Source organism: Cyanistes caeruleus, chromosome 3, assembly GCF_971803275.1.
Source record: "Cyanistes caeruleus chromosome 3, bCyaCae1.hap1.1, whole genome shotgun sequence".
NCBI lineage: Eukaryota > Metazoa > Chordata > Aves > Passeriformes > Paridae > Cyanistes > Cyanistes caeruleus.
The window spans coordinates 25,812,976-25,836,205 of NC_141703.1; the positions used below are offsets into that span (position 1 = coordinate 25,812,976).

At 39.7% G+C, this 23,230-nt stretch overlaps 1 protein-coding gene across 15 annotated transcripts in view; it reads left to right on the forward strand.

Moving 5' to 3' along the window:
- MCF2L (MCF.2 cell line derived transforming sequence like) overlaps window positions 1–23,230 on the forward strand; it is a 153,966-nt gene that overhangs the window by 65,942 nt on the left and 64,794 nt on the right. For all 15 annotated transcript variants that reach the window (XM_086880227.1, XM_086880212.1, XM_086880213.1 and 12 more), the window contains one exon: window positions 22,175–22,258. In XM_086880227.1, the coding sequence (XP_086736353.1) occupies window positions 22,175–22,258 (84 nt within the window). Of the gene's footprint in view, window positions 1–22,174; window positions 22,259–23,230 lie in introns of those variants that run through there.

Consider the following 23,230-nt stretch of genomic DNA (forward strand, 5'->3'; position numbering starts at 1 on the left):
TGTTTTTTGCACTTGGACTCGAATATGGCATGAAACCTTCTGCAGTCTTGGTTGCTGTTTCTTTTCTGAAAATAATGGCCAAGGGCTGCTGACAGCTCTGGTTTTCACATATACTTACTCTCCATTAGTATCTGTCAGCAGCCTTTGCTGTCATTGATTGTGAGTTTGTCAACTTGCACACAATTCAGGATGAGGGACCAGGCTGTTGAGTAAGTTCATTCTTTCCTTTTGGAGTGAGGCCAAGGAACTAACTGAAGGACCTGGGAATTTTCTGTACAGGCTGCTGCTTCTCCCTTGTTACCCTCCAGGTGGAAAAAATATGAGATTTTTCCACCTACAGTGTTGACAGCATGCAGTGAATCCCAGCCTCATCTAATTATTATCAGTCTTCCCCTTCTTTGTAACTTCAAAATTTCTAGTCAGCTCTGGAGCTTTTTTAAATAGAGGTCACAAATAAGTGAGTCCAGGGACCAAGTTAGATGAAGCTCCTGAAGGGCTCTGTGGGAATGGCTTGCAGTTGTCTTTTAGTAGGGAGTTTGTCCATTTTGCAAATCATAGTAGTTGGTGGAGCAGTTGGGAGGGAGTAAAGCTGTAATTTCAGGTGTAAGCAGTTAGTCAAGAATACACTTTTAAAAATTGTGTCCAGTACAATTCTCATGAAAATTTATCCTAGAGTTGTCCTGGATTACAAAAGCTCTTATGATATGTGAATTAACTACAGTAATCTGAATTTGGACAGGGCTATATTCTGAGAACCATTAGGAGTTTCAAATGGACAAGCTTAATTGTTGCTTAGTTGTGTTAGTGATGAGTAGTTCTCTGAATGATTCCCTCTCTTGATTCATTTCTCTGAAAAATCACCTTAGAAGTATGTGACATATAGTTTATATGATACTGTGGCAGAGAGCTAGTGGAAGAACTCATTGATCTGTGTCTTTTGGCCTTTGGGGAAGGAGCTACTTGCTTTTCAGGCTTTTATTTGAAGGAAAGATGCAATATATATTGCCTTTGTTTTTGTCTTCTTTCATGAAACACAAGCAGCTTGTTTCACGCAGTGAGTCTGTGGAGAAGAATACCCACTAGTACCTAAGACATCATGACTAAATAAACATTTTCTCTGCTTTAGCCAAGCACTTTCCTAATTCTTACCATCTTTGGTGGATTCCAAAGGTGCATATGAGAAATTGGATAGGGATCAATATGTCAGTTGTTTTTAAAGAGAGGTAGGATGTGAAGAATTCAATATGTTGCCTCTATCCTTTTACATTAGAGAAACTTTATCTTTCTAATACTGTTTGTTACAGCTGCATTTTTGAAACAGAAACTAGAAACATGTCCTTCTAGAGATAACACAGCTCTCCAAGTGTAATTTCAAACTCTCTAGCTTCTGCCATCCAAATCTCTAGGAGTGCCTTCAGACATTTTAATTTGACTGTGCATGTGGGGCACAAGTAATGATTTGTGTCATATACCATGATGGCTATTAAAGACTGCTAAGGATTTCAGGTGCAAGTACAGGTGGTGTCTACTACTTTCAGTGTGAACTTTTCCCCTTTTGGTTGAGAGCATTTGACCTTGATTCTTTCTCTGATTTTTTTTTTTTTTCCTGACTTCCAGCTATTGAAAATGATGTTTTTTGTCTGGAAGGTAAGTTGTAATAATAATTTTTGCAGATGTTGTCATTTGCCTTTAGAGAGTTATTTTAGGGCTCAATTCTTTGGGAAAAAATGTCAAGATTCCAAGTTTTTTGGGGTGTTCTAAGTTGGTTAGCCCGCTCCCAAGTATGAGTAATGTGCACCTCCAGTTCAGCACAAAACCAACCTCTGCTGCCACATTTACTGAAATCATTAAAGGAGGTTTGCTGCTATCTACCTTTAATATTCAAGCCTAAAAACATAAGAACTGTCTTAGTAGATCCCAAAAAAGCCTGTTTCTTTGCCTTTGCCTAAAGAAGGACTTGGGTGTTTGGCCCAGCACTCGAAGTTTCTTTCTATATTCAGTTGTCTAAATACAGATCAGACTGTATGCAGAGAACTTGAGTGCGTTGGGAAAATCTGTCATGAACTTCAGGTTCTGGGGTGTCAGGAGGTTTTTGGGGATCGTGTGCTTGGACCCAGGTAACAGCTTCCTCCCTGAAGATGCCTAAGCTACCATTTGGCAGTGTTTAATCCCTAAATAACTGGAATTTGACTGGGGGTTTGAGGATAAAAGTCTTACAGTCACAAGAGCTATGGATCCTCCACCCAGTATTTCCACTCTGGCATGCTTCCAGTGAAGAAAAGAGAAAAGGTATTCCCAAGCCCATCTTATCAGATGGGGTTTCAGCCATTTGCCCGGTTTCAGGTCACCTTAGTTTATCCCCTTCAGTGTTACAAAGTAACCCAGCATATTTTTTGGGAACAAGGAGTCATAAACAGAGTAATAACAACTGTTTTCCACATTAGTTTGCTTCCTTCTCTGTGTTACAAAACCCTATTATTATTATTGTTTACATTTAAACAATGAGAATGCTCTGTCCCCTCTCCCAGCACACGGCAGCCTCGAGCCCTTGTGGTGCCCAGGATTTTTGTGGATGCTCTATAGCCCAGTCACGGTAGCGTGCTGCTGCCCTGAAGTCTCCTCTGCAAACAATGGGCTTGTTCACTCTTGAATAGTTTAAATTTTTTAAAACAATTTCCTCGATGTGACCATGTTTATTTTAGAAAGGAAAAAACAGAGATTGCTCTTGTAACCTGCAAAAAGCATTGGTGCTTCAGGGAGAGAAGACATGTTTTAGAGCACAGTGCCAACAGTTAAGCAAGTGAGGGGAGGCAATATGGTATAAAATAATAATATAAAAGCAGAGAAAACGTGACAAAGTAGGCTTTGGGTTGCAGTGTGCCAAATTGTGGAGTACACCAGAAATATACTGATTAGCTGCCAATCTCTGCTGTTGCATGGGTGGCAATAACTTCAGTGGAACTGCTGCCACAGATGGGAACAGGCTTGCATTAGGTCTATTTCTCAGCACTTAGGCTTTGGTTGCTGGTTTACAGCACAGTGCTTGATCTAAAGACCTCCTTGCAAGAGGGGTATTTGCACAAGCTCTTTATCAGCCAGCTGCTGGTGGCTGTACCTGTAAACCTTTAATGCCTGTGACTTCACCCCAGCAGGGCTGGCTGAAGCTAAATACCACTCAGCTGTTAGGAGGTGCCAGGCAGATAGATGCATGTGCTTTTGGGCAAGCTCAAAATAGAGCTCAGTTTTTTCATTCCACTCAGGTACAATGAGAGCTTCTTTCTGCTTGCCTGAGGAAGAAAACATGAAATATGCTCAGTGAAATTAAGACTTTTTGTTGTTGATTTGTGAAGGCTAATATATACTGTTTTCTGTTTGTATCTGAGCTGCTATTTTCTTCACTAATTAATAAAATAGGGTTATTAAAAATAAGATGTGCATTGGTTTTTTGTGCCCCTAAGGAATTGCATGTAAGTAACAGCAGGGACTTGAATATGTGTTATATGTAAGTCATTTCAAATTAGTTCATAGCACAGGAGAAGACGTTCCATTGAAGAAAAAATCTTGAGAGCTGATTTCCAGAGACTCAGAAAGGGGAAAAAATGGAAAAAACCTTAAACCTTATTCCTCTAAATGCTCTGAAGAAGTGTGTACAAGATATTTCTGAAAGAAAATTTCAATTTCTTGCCCTGAAACTTCCCTCAAAAATATAGTTCAGCAAATAAACCCTCGTTGGGAAGTGGGGGTACTTTTAATACTCTTAATATTTCTTTGTTGTTGTTCTGTTTGTCTGAGGAGAATATTTGGTTCTTTGCTGATTCTCTGAATTGGTTTCTGCATTTTTTATCCTTGGTATTGAACATTTGGTTCCTGGAAAGGTGTCTGGAAGAGTTCAGCATTGGCTGAACTGCTCTAATGTGGGGTTGAACACAGCACAGTTACAGGATGTGCTGTGTTTGAACATGGAGAGGTGGAGGCTTTTGGCAACGGGCATAAAATCTGTCATATCAAAAAGACACTGCTAAATACTTTGAGATGGGCTATAGGATGAGACCTGAACTGAAGAGGCCTCATTTGCTGCCACCATGGTGCAGGGAACTACAAAGAGTGCCCTCACCTTTGATGCACTTGCCTTGTGCTTTTTCACTTAGTGCAAATAAGGGGGTAAGAGCTCAGTTGAAATTATGTTGAACTAATCAGGTATGCACTTGGTAAGGCAGGAGCTGGTGGAAAATAAATGCATTTTTTTGCAGAGTCAACAAGAGGAAGAGCAGAAAGAATGGCTGGGAGTTGTGCCTCTGTTGTAGCTTACACTTGTGAGATTCATGAGCATTAGTTCAGCTGCTACATGTGTCAGAACAGGTGGAATTTGCTCTTTGGCCTTCATTTCATCTTCCTTTACATCTCCATTCTCCTTATGGAAAGGAGAAGAAACACAAAACTGTTTCAAAAGCCTCTTGGGGTTGAATCATTTTCCCAGAACTGCAGATGCAGGGGACCCCAGAAGGGTTGCTTTCTGTTAATTGTGACATCCTAATTGGTGGAGGTTTGGGAGGTTGATGAGGTGGGCTGCCAAGTTTATATAAGTTCATGTAATTACATGGCTGGCACATCACTTTCTGTTATTGCTCATCTCAAAACAGTGTGAAGGTTTTTAAGATGTGCTGAAAAATCTGGCCTGATGAGAGGCTGACGCTCATGAGCCACCCTTGGCAGAGGCGGGGTTTTGTTGTGTCACACCTGGGCCAAAAGCAAATGCAGTAGCAGGGCAAGGAGCAGGCTGTGATGTGGAAAATGAAGGTAATGCTGCTGTTGAAAAGCTTGTCCTCCACACTGCTTTCCTGAATGGGCCAGGAAGCATCCCGGGAAACTGGAAAAGAAGGAGAATGTCTGTTGCTTTAGGTTGATTAAAATCGCAGGGACTGGCTGCTTTTTCAATCAGGTAAGGGCTTAGGCTTCCTGTTTGGATCCCTGTTTGGAGACTGGAAACTGGACATGGTTACAGCTGCTGTGCTTCACTTGTTTGTGGATGTTACAACAGCTCTTTGCAAGCTTAGATTTTTAAACTTATTTTAGAGAAGTGGCTCATTAAAGGAATCACCGCCTTTTAAAATAATATGTTACAATTTTCTTTAAAATCCTGCATCTACAAAATAAAAAAAGTCAAGTGTGATTTATGACATGTCTTTTCACAAAATGCAACTCCTGTGAATTTACCTCTTTTCCACTGACTAAATTTAACCAAGAATATCATGCTGCTAAGTACAAGGGATAAGATATTTTGTTCTCTCATTGTAGTGAGGCTTTCTTTCTTTAAATAAGGCGAATTTCTGTTGAGAGCCTAAAGTAATTCTCCTGGTCGCCTCTCCAGAAGAAGTCAGTCTATTTTCTGCTTCTTTCCTTTTTGATGAGTGAAAAATGGTCTTGTGTTTTGCTGGTATTAAGTATCTTCTTGTCTTGAGGAAACTGTGGAGCTTGTTGAAGCCCAGAAGGATGAAATAATTGACAGTGAGAGAAATTGAGATACCATTTTGGAAATATTTAAGTGAGGGGAATGGTGACCTTTGAGGATTGCTCAGTGCATTTGCTTACATTTTTTTTCACACTTTTCCCATGTGTGGGCATTTTGTGGGTTGCACAGCCAGAGACAGCTTGCTGTGGTGTGCATGCCTAGGCCAAAAAAATTCCAAATCAAAACCAAAACTGCCTTGATAAGTAAGGCGTTTTTATCCTATCAGTTATGTAGCTTTGTGTAATCCCACAACAGTGTGGGTCAGATTTATACAGTGTAAGAAGGATTTCAGGTTGATGGCCCATTCTGAAGAATTTTGTTTATATTTGCCAATCTAAGATGACAAGTAATGATATGATCTCATAACCAGATTTTTTTTTATTCCATTTGAAGCTATGAGTAATCCCTCAGTACTGAAATGTCACAACTAACTTGTCCAAACCCACCCCAGCTGATTATTTTAGAGATGTGTTGGAATGAATATTTTTTAGCTCTTAATTTTGCCTCAGATCAAAAGCAGGTCTCTCTTCTTGGCTCTCTGTCCTGTTTGCTCTTTATGGATTTTCGGAAATGATGATTTCTGCAAATTTTCTTTTCCTTCCTTTGTAAAAAATAGTTTTGTACCCTTTTCCTGTGTTCATCAGTATTACAGGAGCACATGATATTTTCTTTGGAACCGGTTCTCCCACAACTTTTGACCTGAAAGTTTTTCTGTTACCCAAGTATCTTGTTCATCTGGGAAAAAAAAAGATTCTGTGTACTTTAAGAGTCATAAAAAGGGTTTCCTATTGCTGACAAAGTTTGATTTTATACTTGGCTATAAATATATTTGTGATTGTGGCACAACACTTCATCAGTTGTAATGGTCTCTCTTGGTTTTCCTTGCTTACTGAATTAATATTCTTACTAATATATGTGTTTCAGAATACATAATAAACCTGTTTTTCCTTTCCTAACTTTAATTCCTGTGCTGCTTTCATCATGTGTTTCTGTTGGTATTACTCACTGTTGAGTTCTCCTTTCTTCTGCCACTAAACTCTGCATCCATTTTTTTTCCACTTCATTTGCTTCTTTAATCCCACTGCCAGTATAAAAATGGATCTCATCCTCTTGAATTTTCCAAATTTTAGTCCTGCCTTCTATCCAAGCTCAGCGGTGATTTGGTTTCCACCTTGAATTACAATTTTCAGTTGTCATCAGACTGCAATCTCCCACCTCTGGATTTTGAACACCACTGCAGAAACCTCGAGTCCCAAGGCACAGATCCTCTTTTCCTCACACAGTGCAGTCTGGACAGCAGCATCTCTGTGTAGGCACTGCTGCTCTGGGTACTGCTGCTGCTTGTGAAGTTAAAAAGGTCACATCCATTTCTTCCTTGGCTTTGCAGCTGTGGACAGAGGGAACTGTCACTAAATACTGCAGGATAAAGTGCTTACTACTAACTCATGTGTGATTAAATTAATCCTGAAAAAAAAGTCCAGTTCTTGTGTCTCTCTGAAATAAGAAACCTTGGTAAACCCTGCTGCACAGCCAAGGAGAGGCCTATGATTAAAGACTCGTGGGGGAGCTTGTTCAGAATGGACATGTAAATAAAAAAAGTATAAACTGATTAAAATTCAGTACACAGAACACCAGAAAGATGTGATTTTTAAATTAGAAATTGAAACAGGTGTGTGATAACTGCATTCAGTGGCCAGGCTTCTGCCATGGCTCTGGGGAAAGCCCCGAAGAGTAGTCATGAGGCCAGAGAAGTACCATCCTTGGTAGGGTGTTACTCTGCCTTGAAAATCACTGACATGTTCTTTTGCCTTTTGTTTTGCTTCTTAGATACTTGGTGTGAAGGATGTGTAATCTTCAGGACTTTGAAGTTTATTGTTGTCTTACAGAGCAAAGTGTACTTTTAAGATGTAATTTCTCAGCAGCTTTCCTTATGTTTTTTTCCAGGCATTATCTTTTTGAAAGATAGTACAGGGTTCAGTCTTTTTATTGAACAGCATCCTTTTCTTTTAAGTGCTCCAGCAACTATTTGTATTTACCAGCATGCTTGTTTTCAATGGAAAGAGTATATGTTTCTTCATGGATGGAAGTTTTAATTGGGATTTTTTATTGTTGTTTCCTGATCATGATTTTTGATTGGTTGTACTTGCTTAAATTTAAGTTTGGAAATCATGCAGAGATCATTTTTGATGACTTAGCATCCAAGCTGAAAATTGCCAAAGCAGTTTCAAAATGGATTAGTTTTGTTGCTGTGTGAAGATTTAACAAGCTGCTTAGTATAATGGATTAGTAGAAACATTTATGTTTGTGTGTGTATATAATGGGTGTATAAACTAATTTTAATCCTTGGAATCTTTTGATGTAAACCAGACAGAATTGTAAATCTTGAGTGCTTGATGACTTCAAAAAGAACAAAACTTCTTTTGCATCCATTCTTTGAAAAAAACATCAGGAAGGATTAGAAGAAGAAAATGAATGGAGCTTTTAAATAGTCTGGTATGCTAAACTAGAAGCCAACAGATTATGCATCAAATTGCTCCATGTCTCCAAAACTCCACAAATTTATAAATTTGCAGCTATAGGTGTGAGTTAGATATATTTTGCTAGGGGTTTTTGTTTTTTTTTAGAGTATACATTTGCATTATACTAAGGATGATGCTATAAGGATAGCTCTTGTCATGCTGAATGCCACATTATTTTATTGGTGTGCTTTTTGCTAAGTACAGCATCCCTAATGGAAAAATATGTTTAGTAATTATATTTTAATGTTGAACTTGCCAGACTTTAATATCTTTTACCACAAACATTGCCACCCTTATGCTGCACACTTCCACATGTTTTATAAAGCAGGTACAATATCTTGTATATTTAAACCATAGTCATAGCTTCCTTCTCTGGGTTTCATAAAACTAGGATAACAGTCTTTAACCTCAATTGACTTTGCATCCATCCTTTAACAGTTTCTCCCACAGTGTTTTCCTCAGTTCTGCAGGCTGGAGCCTGTCACTCACATCCCATGCTGAGGTGGGAGGGAGAATTAACCTGAGTGCTGAGCTTGAGTGGAGTTGAAATTAATTTCTTTGCATTTATAAATACATACTCTTGTGCCCACCAAGATTTTCTCAGGAGGGCTCTTGCTTCTTTGTGTTTTAATAGAGCTTAAATTTTCCCTGAAGCCTTCTTGCTAACATGCATGCCCACATAGCACAATTTTCCTCTCCAGTTCTATTTTAAGCTGTATCATGGAAGCCAGGGAAAGGTTTTATGCTTCAGTGCTCTTTTTTTTCTGCTCTTGTCTGAAATGCACAGCCAGGAATTCAGGTATTGTAACCATAGAGCAAACATTTCCTCCACACACACAGTCCAAAATAGAGTGCTAACACAAAAAACCATTTGGTTGCTGGCTGGAACCCTCTTTTACCAGAAGAGTGTTTCCTGGGAGCCTGTAGTATCATCAGCCCATCTTTCTGTGCAAAATGGAACTGCTAGGGAAAAAAATCACCTTTGCCTGAACACCTTTTAACCAGGCATCTGAAACTGAGTTCCACAAAGACACTGTGGGGGCTTCTGTCCCTCCAGCAGAGTGAGGGGCAGGTTCCAAGGCTCCTCCAGAGCAAGAGCTGAGCTCTCTCTATGTACTTTTTCTTCACGTGTGTTGCTAAGTCTGAAGGCACTGGTCCCTAAAAGTGGGAGGTGAAGGTGTGCCTTGTTGGTCAAGATTGAAAGATAACAGAGTTGGAACAAGTGCTATATTTTGGTGCTCTTAGCCACAGACATCATTACATTGATCAATCTGGGAAAAAACTCACACTCCCTGGAAGTGTTCAGGGCCAGGTTTGATGGAGCTCTGAACCAACCTAGTTGAAAGGTGTCCAATGGCACAGGGATTGGAACTAGATGATCTTCTAGGTCCCTTCCAACCCAGGCCATTCCATGGTTCTACAATATATGTAGCTGTGGGGTTTGGAGATCTAAGGCTAGGAAAGAATAATCTAAGTGGGAGCCTGGAGGATGGCTGTTCCATGTATCTATTGTGCTAATCCAAGAAATTAAATTGTTTTTAAACTAGTACTAGGTTTTTACCTAAATGACTAATTTCACTGTTTTCTCTGCTGTGAAATCTGAAGGCAGAAGCCTGTTAAAATGTGATTGTTGTCTACATTGGGTACAACATGACTCTGGACTCTGTAGCAGTCTGTGTTGATTAATACAAGGATTTATAGTTCCTCTCAATCTTGACAGTGAGAACAAGCACAACCAACATGTTATACATTGTTGTTTTTCCTCTTTTACATTCATGGAGGTTTTTTGGTTTTGTATTTCATTTTTCTTAAGGAAGTAGCCAGATTGCAAAAGTATCAGGTTCCTGGGTCTTATTGTGTGGATCTAGGTGGGAGTAATTCCTATCTGGAGAAGGGTGTAGCTCCTCTTTTTCATGATTTTAATCTCTGAAGGAAGGCTATAAAACTTCCTCTCCCTCTCTACGGGTGTTTGGAAAGTGTCCCTGTGTCTGCTTTATCATCATTTATTATCAATCAGATAATAAGGGTTATACTTCCTGCATGCTGTGCTGCAGGTGACACCAAGCCCATGCCACTCCTAACAGAAGTACCTGGTCATCCAAGCATATTGCAGTGGATTCTCTGCCCACTGTTTGATACCAGCCTGGTGCTGTTAAGTAAGAAGTTAATATCAGTGTGCATCCTTGCATAAGGTATCTGAGACTGTTCTTCCTGGAGCCATGCTGTAGCGCAACAGCCAGAAATAAAAATGCTGTGAAGTGTGATTTTTGTCTGAGGAGTACAAGCCATGATACTGATCTGGGAGCATGCTCTACCCTGTGGGTTAGGTGGCTGTCCTGGAAAGGAGGGAGTCTAGGCTTGGAGCCAAGACATAGATCCTGTGTCTGACAGCGCAACAGATGCTGTTACCTGATCTAAGACAGGTCACCTGCTCCATCTCAGCTTTCACATGTGAGAGTATTTACATGACTTGTGGGAGTGGTGTGGAGACTCATTCACTATCTTTTAACTCTCTGCACAATCTAATGTGCTAATCACTCATAAAATACAGAAGAGCTAAAAGTAAAATATTTCTAAGGAGTGTCACTTCTTTTAAATCTGCTTTTATTTAAAAACAGATAGTGCTTAGAAAACTCTTGTGTTTTGGCTTACTACAAAACATACTGACCCCAAAATGAAATAGCAGAATTCAAAATAAATTACAATGATTATATTCTTCAGGTCACATATTAACATTGTGCACTGAAGAGACCTTTGTATAGATGGTAGGTTTGTTAGACTACATCTGACTAATGTGGGATTACCAACAGTTCCTGCCCCATGGCAGATGAGTGGTGGGAACACAGATGTGGGGTGCTTCAGAAAATAACCTCTAGTGTGGTTTGTGAGTGACCTGGGTTTGTTTTGGTTTTCTTTTATGGGATTGGTTGGTGGCTGGGAGTGCTGATGCAGAAATGGAGCTTTTTTCCATCTGCAAATGGGATTTTGTGAACAGATGTAACCATCAATTCAAGCTTTTTATCCTCGCTGTCCTCTTTCCTTGACCTCTGTTGTTGGGAGAGGACTCTTACCACACTGTGAAGTCAAGAAAAACAGTCCATTTGTTTTCATATGGCTGTTGCTGTCACTCATGCTCCTTGGCTCATTCTTTGTATTAGTGAGTCTGAATGGCTGATAACTAAACTCAAGTGTATTAATTAACAGCTAGTCTGTCACTGAGCAATTACTTGAAAGGATCAGGCAAAGCAAGTCCACTCAGCATTCATGTCTTTAAGATCATATGGAATATTCCTATTTTAGTTTATTTTGTCGTTTGTTGCTTTATTTTCCATTGTCTTCATAAGATTTCAGTGTATTTTCACCTGCAAAGTCACATTAGTAAAATGTCTTTTTGTCACCTCCTTCTGCTTTGGGTAGGCTCCTTCATAGGGAGCAGGTGTTTGATGGGTTTCCCACCAAGGAAAACACCTCAGTTCAGTTCTATTAAAGACATGTGGGTGAGAATTCCCTTACAAACAGGAAAAGCTGACTGTATTTCTGGGGAGCTTTCTAGCTGAAGGTTCATTGGAAAGAGGGCAGTTCATTTCCCTGTGTGGAGTAGGGGTGAGTGGTAGAAAAAGATGATAATGCTAGATTTACTGTACCATTGTTTGTTAAAACTAGAGCTTTTAAAGGGAGGGTTTTTTGACAAGGCGCACTTAGGATTAATTTTTTAATGCATTCTTACTCTGATAATGTTGGAACAGTGCATGTGTTCATATTTAAAGTAAACAGCTTGCATCTAATGCGTGCCAGCGCTTTATGCAGGAAGACAAGAAGTGGTAGCCAGCAAGCCCTTCGGAGGACCTCTGAGCCTGCTGACAGGCACACTTACTCTGCATGTAATTTGAAGAAAGGCATTGTGCCCCCAGTGGCTTGGCTTCGAGTGAAAGATGGAGTTTTGCGCTCTCATTTTGCACTGAGGATGAGCTCACAGATAAATAGGTCACTGTCCACGGAACTATTTTGCTCTAAATCGATTAGAAGCAACATGACCTTAAGCCTGATCTCCTTGCTCTACAAAGATATTGCTGAATTGTGGCTGCTTCTGAAGAAATGCACAGGTGTGTCTAGTGTTTAAAATTTTGTTGGTTGTTTGATTGTGGGTCAGGCAGGAACTTTGCCAGATAACGTTTTCCTACTGAGGAAAATGGGATGTGTTTTAATACAAAGGCAAAAGTTGTATTCTGCTTGTGTGCATTCGTGTAAAAATATAATTTATTGGTGGGTGTGTGTTCTGTCCTTGTGTAAATTTGCAGTGTATCATTTTATTTGCAGATGTATCTCTCAGTGTACCATATGCATCCACAAACTCTATTCCTGTATTTTACATGGAAGGTACTTTATTCATTCATGCCGTGATTATGGTGATCAGAACAGCTGCTAAAGCTTACAGGGAGAATTTGCTGTTGCAGAGAGCTGTCCTGCTGTTTCTGGTTTACAGTGTTTTAATTTTCAGTTCAGTGCATTTTATGTGAATAGCAGATACACAATTTCTCCTGATCCCTATTGGAGGTAGAGAAAAAGCAATGTTTCTTTCATAAGATCCAATTTGACATCCCCTAGTTGTTAGTATAGGCGGGTCGATCTAAAATGAATTCTTTCTTTAGTTCCTTCAGTCAGAGCTTTCTATAGAAATGTTGTTTCTGTTAAGATATAGTGAAATAGTAGAGATATTATTTGCAGTTAATAGTGCAGCCACAGTCCATTGCAAAATGAAAGCATGTTTTGTGGAACAGGGACAAGCAAAATCGCATCCTTATTCTGGTGCCTGAATCTACATTCCCAGTTCTGTTTTCTGCTTTTGGTATGCATGACTATTGCAGAGGAGACAGAGAGCACCGAGCCCATGGACTGGTGTCTAACCTTACGATACTGTTGCTTTTAATTTAAATAAAACAGGTATGTAAAGGGTGGGTCTTCTAACTAAAGGGTGGATCTTCTTACTAATCTTTAATTAGTATTACTAACTCTCAACACGTGAGTCTGAATGCTCTGCTTGATGCTACCAGGGTAATACTAAAAGGCATGCTGCTTAGGAGGAATGAATGAAAGGTTTAAGAAAGATGAGGATGGCCAGATGGAAAGGGTGGAGTAATAAGCCTGACTAACTTTTGTTCTTTATGTGCATCCTCATCTGCATCCCTGAGGGGGAGGGGTGGATTTAGGAAACCACTGATTACTGTAGGAGACAGGGAATGTAGAACCAGAGAGTGTTTTGTGTCAGATCATGGTGGTGCATGTGTAATCATGCCAGGACTACTTGTGTAAATTGCCATGTTTAAAATAGGGTGTTTTCATTTGTATTTGATCACTGAGAAATAAGTGAGCAGGGCTTTTGTTAGCAGCTGCCAAGGCTTGATTCTCATCTGTTGACTGCCACCACTTCTTGTGGGCATGTTCAGTGTGCCAGTGATCATTCCCTTCTGGAGAGCTGTTGGAACATTCTGCTCAAAGTGGGCAAAGGGCTGTCCCATTCCCTGGCACTGTTCTTTCCTCTTCCTCCTGAGCTTTGTATGGGGTATTTTATGTGCCTACATCAGCAGAGGGGAGAAAATGTAAGTGAAGGAGGGGTCTCAGCAAGGCTGACTGTATTGTACTAAATGATTCTGTAGCTGCCTGTGGGAGATACTGAACTGTGTCCATGTCCTTCCTCTGAACTGCCTGAAGTAGTTCATATTTGCAGTGCTTTAGAGAGGCATGACGTGTTTCATCTTTTCCATGGCATTAAACAGCAAGCCACGGTGCTTCAAGGGCTCTTCATTAACAACTCTGTCATCTGTGTGGTAAGGTGGGACAGCCAGCTGGGTTATGAATTCAGCAACCTCTTCTTCATAAGTAATCTGTAATCAGAGATTCAGATTACTTATGTATTCCCAAATACTGGGAAGTTTACAAGTAAATGTTTTAGCTGAAAACTAGTACACAGCTCTGAACCAGCCTCTCAGTGAACACTTAGCCCTTCTTTCTCTCTCACACATTCCCTTTCCAAACATTAGTTTTTATATGAATAGTTACATAGAAAAACTGTACTTGTGTTGCAGTAGCATAAAATAATATTTTGTCTCTTAGAAGTTATTCTCGCCATCCTCTGTGTTGTTGAAATGATAAAAGTCAAGCAAGACCTTTCTACCAGGGCCTGCAATGACAGGACAAGGAGCACCAGTTTTAAATTGAAAGAGGGTAGGCTTGGATTGGGCATACAGAATAAATATTTTTTTACAATGGGGATGGATGGGGCTTTGAGCGGTCTGGTCCAGTAGAAGGCATTTCTGCCTACAGCAGTGTGGTTGGAACCAGATGATCTTTGAAGATCTCTTCCAACCCAACCCATTCAGTGCAACCCCACAATTGTTAGCACTGCTATAATTTATCTCCAGAACAGATGTGTACAACAAGCAATTAGATTTTACCACTCTGCTGCTTTATGAAAGTGTTTGTTTTTTGGTTTTTGAGCAGAATACAATCAGTCAATGTTTAAAATCTTACCATGCTTCCAAAATAACACAGAAAAATAGCATTCTTGTAGTAGAATTGCCAGGTAGTCATATTCATACAGCTGGTCCTCTGTGTGTTGAGTTTTCAGTTAAAGCTTTGGGGCCTGCTTTGAGATACATATTTTTCTGAAGAGGAAGAGTTGAAAGCAGGTGGTTTAGATGGAGACAAATCTTTGGTTTAATTCTCTGAAACATGTCCACTTCAGCATAAGTGTTTAAGCTGAGTGATTGCATCATTAGTTTTTAAGGCTTACTGAAGTTGAGTCCTTTACCTTGCATGTGACTCTTCTGTTCGGGGTTGATCTTTGCATTTTCTCTGTTTGGAAGACCTCCTCTTCTTTGCAAAGCTTTAGTATTTAGAAAGCAAAATTCCTGTAATAATTTTCTCAGAGCATTGAATCTTACCTTTTAGGCAGTTGGCAAAATCTAATGTTTTAGAGGCTTGCTAAAGTACTGAGTGAGACACGGCTGGGTCACTTCCCTTCTTATCACTTGAGTCCTGGCTAGGGGAACATTCTCTGCTGCTGAGTCTTTATCTACTATTTCTCCATTAAAAAAAAAAAAAAACAACTTTGCTTTTTTTGCAAAATCTACTGTTTGTAGGTGACTAAGTGCATCTAATACTTTAGAAGTATTTTTATTCTGTACGCTCAGCATGATTTGCAGTATTAGGGAGTTAACAATGCTGCAGTTTTGGCAATACTTAAGTGTGGTTCCTAGCAGTCTGAAACTATCCTGCAAGAACAAAAAAAGGTTTACCAGCAGGCTTGGCTTCCTTCAGGACATCCTGGAAAGAAGAGAGCAATATTTCTGTTGCAATAGTAAGAACATGCCATACGCATGAGGTTAATTATACATTTGGGTAGAAGGTACACCTGACACTGTTGCTGCTTTATATCTAAGTCCATTTTGTGCTTAATACAAATTTAGGCTATAATATGACTGTGTGGCATGATTCCAAGTTCCCCTTACTTCTTGGTTTGGAAAGAGTAATTATTATGACTTGAAATAGCACAAGGAATGTGTCTTTCTCACCAAAACAATCAGGGTGCTCTTGAGCATGTATGCAGCAAAAGCATGGTGAAAAATATTAGATGCTGAAACTGGTAGCACTTTGAGATGTCTTGCAAAATTGCAACCCACATCCCTCTCACTTTTTGTCTTACTTTGAATTTTCTTCAAGAACAAAGAAATGCTAGGTTTTGGGTTTGATCCTTAGATGGTCTTTCTGACTGCTACAGTTTTCTTCTGCTTACAGATTAGCTAGTGTTCAGTCTCTCTTGTAAGCTATATCCAAATTTAAAGGTGATCCCTGCTGTGGACTACAGAGTAGTGTGTCAAGTAGGTGTGACTGATGAAGCAGAGGAGGAAGAAGCTGTAGTATTTAGCCCTCAGAGTATCCTGTGAATGCATCTATTACACATGAAAGGGAGGGGATTGTATTTCCACTAGCGTCTGTGCTTTGAGGGGATGTTATTTTAGCAAAATAAGACAAAGAACTTTGTTGCCTTTTACAAAAGAAAAGAAAAGGTGGAAGAAGAAAGAGAAAAATGTACTTGGACATGTATAATAAGCGGTCAAATCCAATATTAGACTTTGAAAGAAACAAAATCTTGGTTGGCTCACAAAGTATGCTTTTGGGCAGGTGTTTAATAATTTGAGTCAAGAAAATGGAAACTGGTACACATTCTGTAATTTTGGGCTGAGCCAACATCATTGCATATCTCAAAACTTCTTTTTTTTAGTGGAAAGATCAGTGTTTAATCTCCCTACCTGAAACCAAACCATCTTTCTCATAGTTTTGTAGGTAGTCTCATGCCAAATCCCCAACTCAGTGATCTCAAAGAAGAAACAGGTGGATATTGTGATTCTAGAAAGCAGAAATTACCTGAATGAAGTAGGGGGTTCAGTAGGTTTCTGTACAAAGATGTTGGGATTTATTTTTTGTTCTTTAACAAGTTCCTGCCTCTCATATTTAAATTCTGGAGTTGTAGCCTTTGGGGATTAATCTGTGTGTCTTGTAAGTAGTTGTGGTGTTCTTCAGGTATGATCAACGAAGCAGAATTTTGTAGTTTCACTTCAGTGAAATAATTTAAATATTGCCAAAATTTAGGAAATACGAGCAGTGCTGCAGAAATAAAATTTTTGGACTTTGTGAGGGATCTGTCAGTTTTTCTGATGCAATAAAATACCACCCAGTCAATAAGTGCCTGTGTCTGCTGTGCCTGGGCTTATAATACAGGGAATATTGTTCCTAAAATTTTAGATTTTCTTTGGCAGTACCACTTCCAAGCCTTGACTCACTCGACTAGATCCTTATTTAACACTGAAGGTGCATGGGATTCCATCCTAGCCTGTTGGAGCACTGGGTATATAGTAGAGCTGTTCTCTGCATATTGTGACAATATTAGACAGTAGATTAGAAAATCTACTGATGTTAGTAATTCTGTGGAAGTGGAACTTGTATAAAGCATGATTCTCTTAAAAAAAATATATATCTCATCTTAAGGCTCTGCTCTATTTATCAGGGCTTTTTTTGAGAGGAAATAGTCTTTTCTAACTAGGAGAGGAAATGGGAGACAGAACTTACCTGTAGTCTGTAAAGCTCTTGCAAGTAAAATTCTTATGCAACTGTATAATTAAAAATGTTTATTGGACACTCAATGCCATATGAAGCTGTTTGGAGCACCACTTTGTTTGTCTCTTTGTGCCAGCAACTGTGATGCTGGTAGAGGCAAAGAACTTGCATTTTGTGCTTGCTTAGGATAACTTAGCTCACCAGGAACAAACAAGTTGCAAAAGCACTGTTCTGCCCAGATGATAATTTCCTTCCCAAATGCACTTTAACAGATGTGTTTTGCATGAAAATTTCTGAATTTATTCACTCAGTTTTCCTGGTTCATCATTTTAATGATGGTGTAGTCAAATGAAATTGGAATAAACTCTTCCTAAAGGTATTTTGAACTGGTGAGATTTGTGAAATCTTAGTTTATGAGCACTTGAGTAAATTCCTGTCATCAGCCCAGTGTGGCTACAAATAGCATGAGGACCTGAGGAGCCTGGTCTGCAGCTGTTGTGCCTGAGCATACCCAGCACTGAGCTTGCAGGCATTGTCACTAATCAGCAGTGTGTTTTAAAATTAAGTTTTAAAGCTGGAAAGCTCACTTGGCATCTCGAGCAGCTCATTAGTTTTAGGTGGCTTAGAGCAGAAGAGGGCTTCTGTGCACCAGCTCTGCTGCTCTGGTTCTTCCCTGCTTGGGGGACTTCACAAAGGAGCTGTCTGTTAGTAGTGCTGGTGGTCAGGGGGTGAAGATGAAGAGGGAAGAATGAGGAAATGAAAGATTTGCCTTGGGGCTGAGAGAGATGAAGGGACTGCTCTGAAAGTCATTATCTTGCATTTATAATTACCAGATGGGAGGCTGGTTTAATGAAGAGGTTTTTCAAATTAAGACCCCCTTAATAAAAGGCATTCAACTCTTTGGGTGGGTAGGCTGTTCCAGAGAAGAAACAAAGCAAAACTGGTTAAGAAAAGTACAATATTTTTTCAATTTAAGGCGTGGATTTCATAGAGAAACTGTAGGCAAGTTTTCATTAAAGTTTTGCAGGCTCAGCGAGAAAGAGGAGGAAGAAAAATTATTTGTCATTTGATTTCTGATGTGCTACTGAGATCTGTGCTGAAAGGCGTAACTGTGTCTGAATGTGAACAAATAGATTGGCTTTCAAATTGGTATAATGAAATGGCCACAGAATTTCCTGCAGAACTACTCAAAGGGTGGTGTAATTCCAGCTGGATTCCTGGGAATTTTATTAAACTGGTTGCAGAAGGCTCACAAGTCATGTTGGGAGTCTTCCTTGTGTGTAATGTGGGTGCACTCAGTTCAGAGTCCACTCAGATGTTGTCTTCTGTGAAAATGGGCTTGCTTCAGCATGTCAGACAAACTACAAATTATGATGAGTTTTAGTTTGATCAGAAAAAAAAGAGGAGCTTTTTATCAATAAGGGAAATTCTTGACTGCAGTGACATTGATTGTTTTCTTAGATCCCAAGTTCTTCAGGGCTTGATGGCACCAGGTAATTCAAGCACAAGTTATCTTTGTGCCCTTGTGCTTAAATCTGTCATCCTGCTTCATCTGAAATGCAGTCAGGTGCTTCTGATGGGATGGAGTCAGGTCCCTCCAAGCCATCATTCTTTATCATTGAGACAGGACTATCAAAGCAAGATTTAAATTCAATTAGAAGATGATATATCTACACGCTTGTGGTTCACATTTTTAGCGAGAAAAGCCTTTTTTTTTGTAATAAGAACCATATATTTAACTGATTCCTTTACATTAATAAGATGACACTTCTGCCCTCTCTTACACTCATAATTTGAATACTAGGTAATGTGGGGATTTTTTTAAAGAACCTCCTAAAGTTGTCAGGTTAGAAAAAAAATCTTTGCACATTCCTAGCTATTTTATATATTGGGGTTTAAAAAATAGTAATAAAAAAGCAGTACTAACTTTAGAGAACTTTACTGTTTATTATCACCTACAATACCAGTTGCACTATAATGCCCAGGAGCTTTCTTTTAAGCTTCTTAAGTGAGCTCCTCAGGAAAGACAGGATATTCAAGCATGTTTTGATATCACCAACTTTTTTCAGACATGAATTTTGGGTACAGTAAAACAGACTCTTAGGTATCTGCATTGAAAATACTGTGTAAAGCAGAAAAGGTAGAACAGGAAAAATAATGGGCTGTGTGAATCTTAATCCATTCAAGTACAAGTGGAATTTGATCCTATAAAAATTCCTTACAAAACAGTGAGCAGATTTTCAGTAATTCTGTATGTTTTAATGTGCACCTAATTAGCTTTACAAAAATGGAAATGGTCCCTGAAGAATGTAGCAGGTGGCAGGTTCTCTATTTTAAGAATATTTCCAAGAAAATATTTTCCCCAAAGGCCATGAGAGTAAGGAGTGTGTGCTCTCACAGAATATTTAGCACGTGTGCCTTTTTCTGCCTTGTCCTTTTAAAGAAATAGCGTATTGGAGTAATGATGGACAACCTTGAAGTGAAATCAGATTGAACCCCAAACAAACTGTGATGAACTCTCTTTTCCAGAGGGATGCTAAATGTCAAGGAAACAGTGCAGAGCAATGAGTCTTTACAATTGCATCTCCTCTGAAGGAAAACATATTGAAGAGGGATTTCTGGCTAAATCCATGGGTGGTAACACCAGGTTCAAGTGTATCCTGTTGAGCTGCTGGATGTGACCTGTTTGGCAATTCCAAGAGTTGCATTTCCTTGCAATTTTTTTGTGCTGCTATTTATAATCTTAGTTGTTTCAAATTATTGAAAATCAGCTCTGACCTTAGTGCATGCTTGACTTTTAGGAGTGTGTCTTGAAACCAAATCAGCAAGAGCAGGATGAGATGGCTGTGGTGGAGGGGAGTGCAGCAGGAAGAGCAGTTTGGTGTCTGTCAGTGCCACATGGTGCTGCTCCTCCAGCTGCAAACAGATGGGCTCTTACATTTGAGTTAAAACTGAGTTTAAACCCAAGGGGGAGGAAGAGACTGTCTTTTCAGGGAAGCGGTATTTGACCAGTATCGTGGGGCTGACCTGTGTGGGTGGCAAAAGCTGCTGCTCCTATCAGAGGGAACGCTGGAACAATCAAATCTAGACTTGGGTATTCACATGGCACATGTCCAGATTGCGGTGGGATTGATCACAGAGCTACATGGGGAAATAGTGATCCTTATGCAATGATCCATAAAGAGTTTCTCTTCCTTGGGCATGCCTGCTTCTGTCAGTGTAGTGTGCCATGTGTTTACTTACATATGCAAAATTCAACTATTTTACTACATCCTTAGGGTGCAATGCTATGCAGTAATGAAAATTATATCTGCCTGTGACTTTAGACAGGATGGCATTTTATAGACTGATGATGTTATTTTTCCCTTTTTCCATCTCCCACTAAAAATAAGCATTGATCCTGGAAGAGTTTATATTCAGGTTAATGGGTGCACCTGCAGGTATTGGTTTGCAGAATCAGGGTTGTTTCGTTTTTTTAAACACTGCTGCAGGGAGGCTCCTTATATTATAAGACACAGGCAGCAAAAATAAATGAAAATCCTTTTCCCTTTGGGGAAGTGGGATATTCCTCTTCTGGAAATTACTTGGCCATCCGAGATTAGAGTTTTGAAAGATCTGCGTTCAGTGTTCTGTTGAAAACATTGAAATGGTGACGTAACTGAACTGGGTGAAATATGACTTGACACTTAAAAGTATCCACTTATGGGTTTGACAGCATGGTATGCAGAGGTCTTCTGATCAGGCAGCAGTTCGCCGGATGCAGGAAAATAGTTCTGATCAGTGTGTGACCTTGAAAATGGTCATGGGTCTTCCTCTGCCCAACGGGATGACAGAGAACAGAGAAGTTCTGTTTCACAGTATAAGTTCTTGCTTATCTGGAAGAAGTAACTGAAAGTGGCTTTTTTGCTATTCTCAAATAATTGCAGTTCTCAGAATTTTACAGATGTGAGAATTGCTCATGGCAGTGTCTGTCTGCTCATGATCTAACGTTTGAAAGACATCAGTGACAGAAAGTCCTTGAGGACCAGAGCTCTACTTCAGCTTGTACTACCTTGTACTTCAGTGCAGGTGACACTTATCCTTACATCAGTTTTAGGTTTTTACTTACTTTTGCTGTGCACATTCATAGCTCTGTGTGTCAAAACCTATCTTCATGGCATTTCAATGTACATTAAACCCAAAACTTCAAGGTCAGTACAATGTCACATTAAAAGAAATGTTCATAACCAAATTAAGAAAAAGCTATGTTATTTCTTCTGTACTTTTCAATGAGGTTAATATGTGGAATAATTATTTTTTAGAAATTGCAAAAGAGTGAAACTTCTTGTTTCCTTGTAAAAAGTGAGATCTTAGTTTATGAGTGAAGCAACTGTCATGCAGTCTTTGTCACAATCAGCAGAACTCAGGTTTCTGCTTGAGCTCTGGAAACGTGCTGTGGGAAACGCCTCTGCTGGAACACTGGGACAGAAAACCAAGGGTTGGGAAAGCAGTGTGGTTGTCATTAAGCTGAAGTGGAAGGGCTGAGATAAAAGCTTAAGCATTGCTTTTCAGTATTGAGGTAGAGTGTGTGTGTGTGTGTTTTCAAGGGGAGGATGTACTTTCAAGCCAGTTGTATTGATCTTATTTAATGCAGTTTTCTTGGAGTATTTGAATCTGGATGACAGGCTAGAGAAATCAGAAGTTTATTGGTTTTGTTTGATTGAGAAGATTTTAATAAAAATTGAATTTAATATGTAAAAATCCCACTGTTTAACATCATTCCTGAGGAATATTAGTTTTACAGTGTTTTGTTCAGTGGAAGTTTTGTACTGCTTCTAAATGTAAATAAATGTAAATTCCTCTTTTATTAGTGTGTTATTCAAAGAAAAGTTTGCCCTCAGCAAATGCTTGAAAGACTCCAAAGATTTTAACGTATTTTTCAGAAGTTAGTTTTCTCAGTTTTTGTTGTTTTAGGGATTATTTTTTTAACATGTGCTGTGAAATTTTGCGTAAAGTAACTTTGTAATGCAATTGTTTTTTTTTCTCTTCACAGATGAGATCATGCATCAGGATATCATTCCTCTCTATGCTGCAGATATTCAGGACCAATTAAAGAAACAATTTGCTTATCTGTCAGGTAAGTCTATGGTGTTCTCTCCTATGCACATTGCTTAGATACACGGTTCAGCCTGATGTGCTTTCACAGTCTCTGAGAACTCTTGTATGAGAAACCAATGAGTAACTCGAAATGCAGGCTACCAAGACTTGTCTAAGGAGTTATTAAGATTTTTTTTTTTAATGTATAATAGAAATTTTAAAATGACAGGTAATTTTCCAGTTAACTGGAGATTGCAGCATGAATGTTTTGGTGGTTGCTATGGTCTTGCAGTCCTCAGCTCACAGCCCCAGCTGCTACGGGCTCTGCTGTCATGTTTGGTACTGATGCCCAGGCTGACACCTTGGTCCTGACCAAAGTGGTGGAGCAAGGACCATGGTACCACATTCCCCAGAGCGGCTGTGACAAGGGTAGCACCGAGTTCTGGACACGATTCTTGGCTTGGTATCACTGATTGCCTTCTGCAGAGGAGTCTGCTTTTGGGATAAGGCTGTCCCCAAAAGCAGCACAGCCACTTCCACGCTGCACACGGAGTCTCTGCCCCTGGGTCACCCGTGCCAGGTGTTCGTGCCATGCGCGTTTTGGCTGCTGAGCTCGGTCATTTCCAGCCCACGGCTGGTGGTAATGGGCAAAGGGAGATGGTGCCTTTCTTTGCTCACTGATCAGGCTGAGTGGAAGGTGTCTGAGAAGCTTCTGAATTTGTTTTCCTGTCTTCTGCCTGTAAAAGCTCTTGCAGGTGTGCGGCAGTGAACTTGCTGGAGTTATGGCCCAGTCCTGCCCTCCCTCCAACACACAAAGAGGGAGAGCATCAATGCTGCCCTGCATCCTTCAACATAAAGGAAATTTACCTCTCTGACCTATGGCTGGACTCTCTGGCTGCTCCCTCTCCCTCTGAATCCCATCCTTTGTGGGATTCAGAGACATAGGGGAATGAAACAATGCAATATTTTACTTGGCAAGAGCTCACTGAATCTTGTACTCAAAATTAACATT